At 40.2% G+C, this 10,629-nt stretch overlaps 1 protein-coding gene across 1 annotated transcript in view; it reads right to left on the reverse strand.

Annotated features, from left to right (window-relative positions):
• LOC101852180 overlaps nucleotides 1-10,629 on the reverse strand; it is a 63,591-nt gene that overhangs the window by 19,585 nt on the left and 33,377 nt on the right. The window contains exons 10-19 of the mRNA XM_005099438.3: nucleotides 7,520-7,593; nucleotides 7,004-7,096; nucleotides 6,138-6,262; nucleotides 5,180-5,276; nucleotides 4,030-4,131; nucleotides 3,283-3,417; nucleotides 2,557-2,637; nucleotides 1,709-1,858; nucleotides 910-1,017; nucleotides 273-429 (exon numbers count right to left, since the gene is read on the reverse strand). Coding sequence (XP_005099495.1) covers nucleotides 273-429; nucleotides 910-1,017; nucleotides 1,709-1,858; nucleotides 2,557-2,637; nucleotides 3,283-3,417; nucleotides 4,030-4,131; nucleotides 5,180-5,276; nucleotides 6,138-6,262; nucleotides 7,004-7,096; nucleotides 7,520-7,593 — 1,122 coding nt within the window. The remainder of the gene's footprint in view (nucleotides 1-272; nucleotides 430-909; nucleotides 1,018-1,708; nucleotides 1,859-2,556; nucleotides 2,638-3,282; nucleotides 3,418-4,029; nucleotides 4,132-5,179; nucleotides 5,277-6,137; nucleotides 6,263-7,003; nucleotides 7,097-7,519; nucleotides 7,594-10,629) is intronic.

Raw genomic sequence — 10,629 nt, forward strand, 5'->3', positions numbered from 1 at the left:
ATCTTCGCAGCCCAAGAAACAAGCTTTAAAATTTCACAAAGAATTTCACAAAGGTTCATCAACGATTTAGTTATCATATAAAGTGATTTCCTTTGGTATTTACTTCAGTGCAGTGGCTCAGTTTCTTGGTTAATTATGTTTAGCGTGCCTGGTCGAGTCAGCTACTTAAGTCACCAGCGGTAATGAGCGCATACTACGGCCTTGCGACTAAAGTTGCCGACGGTACAAAAAGTGTTAAACAACTTGAACCATACCACATTATCCAATCTTACCGAGAGCAGCTGCGAGCTGCGACCCTGACGAGGACCTCCGCAGTGTGTTCATGGCCTGTGAGAGTCGTGCCCCTTCCTTGTTCAAGCCCTGCATGATGCCCTCTACCTTGGCCAGTTCTTTCTCCATCTTCATCTTGGTGCGGGCGTTCTCCGACGCCTGGGGGGAACGGGAGGGGAAATGTGTCTACATCAATGTGTCAAAAATAAAATATATCTTTGGGGGGGGAGGGGGAGAAGATACCCATGTCAATATAACAATGGAGGGAGGGGGGATGAGGAGATACCTGTGTCAATGTATCAATGGAGGCGTGTGTGTGTGTGTGTGGGGGGGGGGAATCTTATACATCAGTACAGTGATGGTTTATGCTCTTACCAAATATCTACTGAGTACCGCAGTTTCATGAAAATGTATCAATATAGACTAAATACTCTTCAGATCTGAGTAATGTGAGAAGTCATTAAGTACCTGCAGATCTACCTCAGCAATGGATATAGAACAACAAAAAAAGTCGACTTATTTCTTCCACCGAAAGAGGGTAAGTTCTTCTGTCTTACCAGTGAGGGTGCACTACGACTGCGGGTGAGTTGTATCTTACCAGTGAGGGTGCACTATGACTGCGGGTGAGTTGTATCTTACCAGTGAGGGTGCACTACGACTGCGGGTGAGTTCTCCGTGGACTTTGGTCCTCAGCAGGGCCACCTCGTGCTCCAGTTTGTTGTTCTGAGCCGTGGTCTCCTCCAGCTCCTACACAAGCACACAAAACAGGTCAGGAATCGTTAATGAAAAAACCAGCTCGCAAGCTACTTATCCTATATACCTATATATTCGTGAATAAGACAGGAGATTTCTACCAAATACCAAACTTTTCTGTGTTTCTGTGTGTAACTCTGCCCCCATCCTATTCATGCAATATTCCTCAGAAGTCGCATTCCAATCATCTAGTCCAGTTGAGGACTCCTAATTGTGAGGATGCGGATTCAGGAGTTTGAGGCTACTCTCCACTCGACGTTGTGTCCTTTGGAAAGGCAGTTGACTTTTCCTCACTTCATCCAAGTAAAAACTGGCACTAGGCTATAGAACGGCGAAATATCTTCTTGTTGATTTATTAGTGTTTCAGTACTTAATCGGCTGCTTGCACTGTATGCTTCCCAGAAATCTGAGAATGTTTTCGAGCGTTCTAAGGTCTGCCGTTATACTAATAGTTGTAAAGCTGGTGACTTTAGAATGGACATACACTATATATATAAAAGCAATTATTATCGTTATAGTTTACATATTGTAATGTCCATTGACACACTGTAATTACTAAATGTTGAACATAGGGTCTTTGCTCGAAATATCAAACATTGATTTTCAAAAATCAAACATAGATTTTCTTATGTGGAGCATTTTATAAAAACAGTTTTTTTGTGACCTTGACCCGAGAGAGGAGTACCTTGGAAGCCTCAGCCAGCTGCTGAGTGACGCGAGAGATTTCCTTCTCCAGTATCCTCTGCTGCTGTCCCAGCCATCTCATCTCCCGGGGGTCGTTGGGGTTCTGTTCCTGCTGCTTCAGAACTCCGTTCAGTGCTTTCTCCATCAGCTCCTGGAAGAATGCAATGTACACAAAAAAGGTTCAGAAATTTTGTTTAGTTCATCATCACCAACATCATGATCATCATCACCATCATCATGATCATCATCACTACCATTGCCTTTCTCACCCTGCACCGGGGTATAGGCCACGAACAAACACTTTCTGCCTTTTTCTATTCTGGGCTAGCCTCTTGGTGTTATTCCATGTCTTCCCACTTTTCTGTACATCAATTTCTGTGATTTTTCTCCAGGTTATTGTTTAGTTGAATTAAGGTAAAATATCCTTCCTGAAGACATAACATCCTCTTATTGACAGCTAGGAATAGAAATCACATCTAGGAAAACAAGTCCCCAACAAAACATTTTTTTTTTCCTCTTTGTACCTCAGCAAGGACTCACACACCCAGATATCCAAAGCCTAAGGGGCAGCCACACTGTTGTTGCTACAAATTTGGTCATCTCTACAGCTACAAACATGTGACTGGTGTTTGTAGTATAGTGATTAGGTGCTTTAGCATCTCATGCAAAAGACACGGGTTCCATTCCTACGTGATGAGGATTTTTTTCTCGAGTATCATTAAATCCCTCTCAGCCCGCATTGGCCATGACAGGCAGGGTCAAAGCAGCCCGTATATGACCTAAATTGTGTCGATAGGGGTTTTAAACATTTACAATCACAAACAAATCACACAAGAGACAAGAACTGACCTTGTCTTGCTTGAAACTGGAGACTTTGAAGCTTTGCTCCTGTAGCAGCCGGTCAAGCTCATTCAGACGATCAATCTTCTCCTGAAAACGGAATGTCAAGAAAACACATTGTAGCTTTTGCTGTCACAAAACAGTTAGATAATCTAACAAAAAGATGAGTGGAATGCTTCAAGGTAAAGTATGTGTTTATTCAAAGACAAGGCAATGACCTTAAAAACCCCACTGGTGCCATCTCTCTCTATATATATATATATATATATACGACCACAGGACACTAATTCTAAGGAGTGACGTATCATGAATACAAAGAGTAGGAGAAAAGATTGTTTTATAAGCTCTATATGAGAAACATGAAAGGAGTTGTTGACAGTGTTGGTAGCGGCACCATGTTACTGCACAGTGATTGCCAAGGATGTTGTTTTCAAACAGTGAACCATCTTGAAGAACACAAAGAGTTCACTCACACCTCAGAAAAAACAAACGAAAACAATAACTGTGATTAGAGACAAGTTCATAACAGAACGAACATTGCACTGGGAAATAATAAAAATGCATTGAAATAGGAAATGAGAGGTCCAAGCAAAAGCAGCAGAAAAAGAAGTCATGAGAACTCCACAAATGAAATAAGTTAACACTTACAGCTTCAACAATAAAAGGAAAAATAATCAACAAACAAAACCGGAAAGCGCAAACAAAAAATTAATGAGACAGCTTAAGAGTACAGACCTCCAAGTCGACTTCATCTGAGGAAAGTTGTTTGATTTCTTCCTGGGTCTCCTGAATGAGGCGATCTTCCTGGTGCTGTCGAGAGAACTCCAGCATCTTCTTGGGCGGCTGGTACTGATCTGGTCGTAACAAGTGCTGGAGGAGAGAGAGAGAGAAAGAAAAAGCTAAAGAAAGAAAAAATTGTTTTTGCAACTTAGTTCAAAGCTTACTTTTTTACCCAGCAGGTACAGTTTGTCAAATCCCACAATTTAAAGAATCTAAATTGTGCTGAAGGGGCATAAAAAACCACCTACATTTCTTCAACATCTGTCGGCAGGGATGCAGTATCCCATGCAACCTAGGTAGTTCCATGACAAGAGAAGTCAAAACCGCCTGCTACCTAATTGGTCTTAACTGCATGAGTATGTAAGACATTCAGAATTTTTTTACAATCATCAAATATTCATAACAAAGAAAAGGTCTTTAGTTTAAGTAAGAGTTTTACAGAGCTTGCAACACAATAAGGTCGTACAAGTGCAAAAGATTAGAGGTGTCACAAGAGAGTAACAAACACGAAAATGAAGGAGAGAACAGGACAATAAAATGCTCGATAGGAAAGAAAGAGCAAACCACACCAGAGCATCCACCAACTACCCACAAGAAAAGGTTTTGTATATTCACAAAGATAAAAGTGCATTTTTCCTGAAGGTGAAATCTCCACAGAGAAGCGGAAAAGAAACAATGGGAGGCAACAAGCATACAAAATACCTTCCTGTACTGTGTGGCCAGCATGAGGTTATCCCCCCCGTACAGACTGCCCATAGTGACCATGTTGTCCAGCAGGTTGATGATGGGTCGGTACACCTCCAGCTGGGGACATACAGAGATGGTAAAGCACATACAGCTTGCTGTTGAGCGGGGATATGTGTTGTACAAACACTTTATATTATTTATCAATATTATTATTATTAAAACACAGAACAAATCAGACATTAGAAAAAAATCTTTCTGGCAGATTAAATCAGAGCCTGTCAACATTTTTATTGCCAGTACCCATTTTTGCCACATTTCAGAGGCTCCCCCCTAAACATGAACAAGCGTGGCATTAAATAACATCTATAGGTGATCCCCACCACCAATCAAAATTACCAAATTGCCTACTTGGGGGCTATTACCCAGGTTGGCAAGCACTGAATTATAAACGTGAAGAAAATCCCACCCAAAAACCCTGACCATTATCTCATTCCCATCCAGACCCTTTTCATCAGTGACCAGGCCATTTCAGCAGGCATTTTTTTTTTTTATCTGACTGTAATCAGAAAAATATAGGTTCATCTTAATTTGTAAGAGATACTCAAATGTGTCACATTATATCAAAATACAGGTAAATGAATTTCCACCGGTCAGACAGTATGCCAAAGAAACAAAGTCATGTGACCATATAGTAGAGTTTTGTGTGAGTATGAAAAGTATAGAGTGCAAGAGAGTATGAAAAGTATAGAGTGCAAGAGTGTAAAAAACTGTCATATGGACAGGTTTTACAGCTTGCCGAAGGAAAGAATTAAGTGTCCTTTACAAGAACAATGACATAACTGCATTTTCAGTGCCATGTATGTGCTAATGCGACATAATTATAAAAAGACAGAGAAACCCACCAAAGCTTCAATCACTTTCAACAATCTTGGTCCATTTCGTCTGGAAAGTGCAATGACTTTTGAAAAATTCCAAGGCAAATGGGGCAAAGAGTAAGTAAAATATCTTATAAAAATTCGATTTTTCTATTCTACAAATGACGTAAAGAAACAAAATTTCTTCCTTTTTATTGACCCCATCATCAAAGAAAAGAAACCCACAAAAAAGCTTCTAAAGTAACCGGCATCTCCATTAAAACAACGAAAAAAGAACAACTTCTACTCACCTTATTCTCGACCTCTTCCATCTGCATTCTGGCATCCACATAAGCTTGATGTTGTTCATACAACCTCCTGTCCTGCACCTCACCATATTGATGGACTCTGGAGACAGTGAGAAGTCACATACCACCCTCAGTTCATTACAAGATAAGATCAGATAAGATAAGATAGGATAAGACAAGATAGGATAGGATAAGATGAGATAAAATAAGATAAGGAAAAGGAAAGGGTGAGGTGGGTGAGGTGAGGTGAGATGAGGTAAGGTATGGTATGGTAAGGTAAGGTAAGGTAAGGTAAGGTAAGGTAAGGTAAGGTAAGGTAAGGTAAGGTAAGGTAAGGTAAGGTAAGGTAAGGTAAGGTAAGTAAGGTAAGGTCAGGTAACAGTTTTTTTTATCTCTCCAAAGAGAAGTTTGCTGGAACATCGTGAGAACATACACGCACACACATACACACTCATCAACACACATCTCTCTACTTTGTGTCTATGTCAGGATTCAAATGCATACCTCCGTCAAATAATTCCAATAGGAACACAAAAACTGAAAAACAGAGAGCATACCTCACCTGAACCGCATACAACCACCTCCTCCCCAAACACAACAAAAAATGACAAGATTTGGCAACACAAAATAAAAAAACAAAACACCCTTCTTTTCTTTATTATAATGCTCTCCGTTGCCATCAACACAAACTAAGACCAATAAGGAACCGAACTGTGTCCTCCCTGCCCGTCAGGACCTATCTCAGCTAAGTGTGAGTGATACTCAGCAGACAGACCAAGACATCTCATTTTTTCAAAGTCACTACTCCGGAATTGAATTTACATCTTTTGCATCCAACAAGACAGCCAAGAATCTAACAGCTACATCACAGTCACCATTTATCCCCCTTCTACCCACAAAACAGATTAACATTTACACAAACAAACAGACCAACATTCAGACAAACTATTCTCGCCCTCACTGTTTGCGGTACTCCAGCTCGGCAGCTCGTTTGTGCTCGGTCTGGCTGCGGTAAAAGTCGCGGGTCTTTTCCAGCGCCGCCTGGTTCCTTCGCAGTTGTATCAGCAACAAAACCAGTTCGTCGTGCTGGGGAAAGGAGCAGGGAGGGGAAGGGTGTGAACAGGGAGGGGACATTGTGAGTATGTGTTAAAACAAAAAGAAAGTATCAGACCTCGCAAGCACAGTGAAATTTTCTTGTCAAAGGGAAGGCATATTCCATTGGCCATAAACATCAAAGAGCATTCCGAAAACAGGATCAAAAACAACTTTTTCAAATAGTTTAAGCATCGTCATCATAATTGTCAGCACTGAATGAAAAAAACCGAAGCGACACTAATTGAAATTCACCGTACATTGTGTGGTTTTCAGACTGTATTTATATTAACAGCTGAGTGTCTTCCAACTGGTCATCCTTGTCCACAAATCATATTTATCAAAGGTGTAATGCTCTAACCATGTAACTGGAAGAAATAGTTCAAACTTTTTTTTTTTTGGTTCTAAAACCACAGCTGAGGGCGCTCTGCTTGTGTACAATAAAAATCAGTCGGTGCCAAGCATTATAAATAGTGTAAAATTATAGTGGGCTTAACTTTCACATTGATTTTTTTTGTGTGTGTGTGTGTCTGTTGAAAATTTTCTAGAAACCAGTAAGACAGTTAGACCAAATCAGGATCAAAATATTCCTCGAGTTACATAATATGTATGAAAAAATCATTTCATAGGTCACACCTGCGATTTTAATGCACATCTCCAATATATCCATATATATATATATATATTAAAGCACAACCCTTCAGTTGGGAGTGACAGGTTTGATCTGGGACTCACCGTCTTGCCAATGAGGTCACCAGCAGAGATGCTCATCCTCAGCCGTGGGCCGCTCAGCGGATTCTTCTTCTGTATCTTCTGGAGGTTTGTCTCCTGCATGGTCAGAAATAGCAAATAGAGTCAAAGACAGTAGATGAGTACTGGTCTAATACCCCTCTAAACACAGAAAAATTATTTCAAAGGTGGGACCACCAATTTAGCACACATTTCAAATGAAACCAGGCCAAAAGAATTCAAAATGCTTTTTTGATAGAGCAGATCGAACATTTGGTTTCTGACCTCATGGTCTTAGTACCTCAAAATGGCCAAAAATGCCAGATAAGTTTCATCATTCCGAGGGAATGACACAGTAACAGATTTAGACGAATTAAACATTTTGTATTAACTTTAGGTTCTGCCAGAAATATGACACATTTTTTTTTTTTTTGCTTCTCCTGAAAATCTCGTATTTTGAAATACGACAATGATGAATGGTGGCAAGACTATGCTGTAGGTACAAAGGGGCGAGCTACTCACCAGAATCTCCCGGTCCGACATGTTGGGATCTTCCTTGACCGTCTGAATCGGGGCCGGTTTCCGCTTTGGAGGAGCTGTTCAAAGACACACAGAAAAAAAAATTGATGGCATAGGTTTTACACCCCTATCAACACTATTAGGTTATTTAAGAGGCTGGGCATCCTAGTTTAATGTCAATCTCCAAGAGGACCAAACCAAATGGGGAAATTCATATAAAGTGTCGTTCCCAAGGACACAGCATCGGACAGAGCTGAGGCTCAAACCCCTGAACCCATAATCTCACAATCACAGGTATGGTAGCCTAACAACTAGGGTACTGACACCACACACAGAAAAAAACAACCTTACAACATACAAATTATTAGCAAAAACAAAAACTGGGACACAGGAACATTACACAAAATGGAACCAATAATCTTGGACCTTTGATCAGCCCCAATGAGTCATGATACCAGCAGTTAAGCCTGATAAATTGTCTACGTTTTACACCCCCCATCTACAAAATAAAGATTATTTGGAGGATGGCTGCTTCACAGAGAGCCGTAGATATTGAACAAAATAGACGTCCCACTCCTGAATCGAACTCAAAAACGTGAAGAGCCTAACAATTACACCACAGATATATATTATGATATAAATCACTGCTTGTCAACCTTTTCTTAGCGAGCGCCCCTTTTACCACCTTTACGAGGCTCAAATTTTCGTAACACTCACCTACATCAAGCTGGGCATTAAATAATAACTTAAACTATTATGGTGATTCCCATTTTCCCATCAAATTCTCAAAATTTCCCACAAGTGAGCGATATCACCCATCACCCAGCTTGGCAAGCACTAATCTTACATTTACAGTCAATCCCAGGAACAATACATCACTTTCAAGCTCCGAATACTCAGTATAAGCCCCACTCCTCGCAAAAAAAAAAAAAAAGAATTAATAAAGAATCTGGAAAGAAACTCCTTTCTACTTTATAACACATACCAAAAAATAGTTTATCAATGGAGTAGTTTGATAAGGAACCTATCCTGGATTTTTCATATTACTATACAATAGGCCTTCATGACACATTAATTTATTTTTTTTACGAACTCTCTGCCCCCTACTTCTTCACTTCTGGTAGTTGACATCATTTATGAGCTGCTTTAGTGCTGATTTTGTTTGCTTGTTGTCACTTTTTTTGTTTCCATCCAGGGTAAAACTACATCAATATATCATAATAGCATTATCTATCAGAGTAAATGTTAAAACAATTTAGAAAAAAAGGGGGTTTGGGGGGGGGGGTCACAGTGTGGTCAGTGAACAACAAAAACAGCACCAATAAGACCATTTGGTAGTGCACACACACACACACACACCACAGACGAGTATTATAATCTCCAAGGCCGATTTCAGACGCAATTCTGGTTCACCATTATGTAGCGCACCATTTGACGCAACTTGGAACCAAATGAAAGGCAGAAGAGGGAAAGGTTGGACATGCGCTCGACTATAGCGAGACTGTTGTCTTGCCCTACATTTGTGCGTTCATGCGCAGCAAAGTTTTGTTGTTGTTGTTTTTTTCTTTAATTGAGAGCAAAGAACAGCAGCCATAACAGTGCCCGGTCTAGGATATTATAATACAAGTCTATGGTACAAACACACAGAGTACAGGACATTATTACTCGATAACAGACCCACAACAATCATTGGAGAGTGGACAGATGTTATACGAGTGGAGTGAGTGAAGTGCAGTTACACAGTTCGCTACCTCAGAATTACACAGTTCTATCTGCTCAGTACATAGTTTTGAGAAATTTGACGTAAAATAATGTTGAGCTTCACATGTTTAAGATTTTCAAATGCAATTCTTTGAATATCTTGATAACGACTCTGAATTATCTTCCGATGTTGATAGAGGAGATAAAACATTAATTGGTGTCTGACCTCAAGGTCCTTGTAACTCAAAACGGCCAAAATTGTCAGATAGAACTTTTGTCATTCTGAGGTGGCGAGTCACACAGTTACACACAACAATCACGTGACGTCTGCAGAGACTGGCACGGAGGCTGGACTGTGAAACACCCTCAGTGTGACGACACGAGCCAAGTTATCACCGAACCCAAAAAACGTCACACTACATTCAATTCTTATATTATCTTTTTTTTTACGCAGAGAAACAGCTGAATTTTAAAAAAAATTATCATGAGGTGTTAAAAAAAGAGTTCTCTGATAGACATAATTTTTTACCAACACTGGATAGCCTTTCTTTTAAAAAGTCTACACGTATTTAGTTTCCTGTTCCGGATCCTTTTTTCTTCCGACCTGATTAAAAAGCCCGTCAGAATCCTTTAAAAAAAAAAGGAAAAAGAAAAACATCCAGACTATGCAGCACATACAATATTATGCTAATTCGGATAAGCTGCACACATTAAATAGACCAACTCACTGGGAACGAGTTTTGGCAAGAAACAGTACGGTGTTATCATAAGTTCAAATACTGTTTATTTGCACGTCTTATGCGAACGCATACAGAGTAAAGGAAGTACATGAGGCAAATGGAACAAAAAATGTATTTCCAAAAAGTCAATGTCAATCAGTGATATTCACAACAAATATAAAATCCTTGCTATTTTTTTTTAAACCCACAAAAAAACTCTTTGCAAAGACAGATCGTCGACATCTGTAGGTCGGTATACATCACAGCACTTGTCATCACGCACGTTTTTTTTAGGTTAGTTTTAGTAAGGGGTTTGTTTTTTTACGGCACCTATAGCTCAATAATAAGTGCCGAAGATTAGAGGTGATACAACAGAGAAACAAACACAAAAAGAAAGAGGGGAAGTAAGGACGATAGATGTTAGATAGGAAAGAAAGAGTGAACCAGACCACAGCACCCGCCAACCACCCAAAGGACACTAGAGGATGGCAAGATCCAAAGAAATAAGTCACAGTCCTCACGGTCTTCGTAGACAGTCATCTTGCCAGTCACAGTTCAATGGCAACAATACACATACGCGTAGTTACACGTCATGTCAGACAACGAAAAAAAAAGGGATCTGGGCAGGGGCGGAGTGTGTGTGTGTGGGGGGGGGGGTACACTTTGAAACGCCCCCCCCCCTAAACCCCCCCC

The sequence above is a fragment of the Aplysia californica genome, unplaced genomic scaffold (assembly GCF_000002075.1).
Source record: "Aplysia californica isolate F4 #8 unplaced genomic scaffold, AplCal3.0 scaffold00213, whole genome shotgun sequence".
Taxonomy (NCBI): Eukaryota; Metazoa; Mollusca; class Gastropoda; order Aplysiida; family Aplysiidae; genus Aplysia; species Aplysia californica.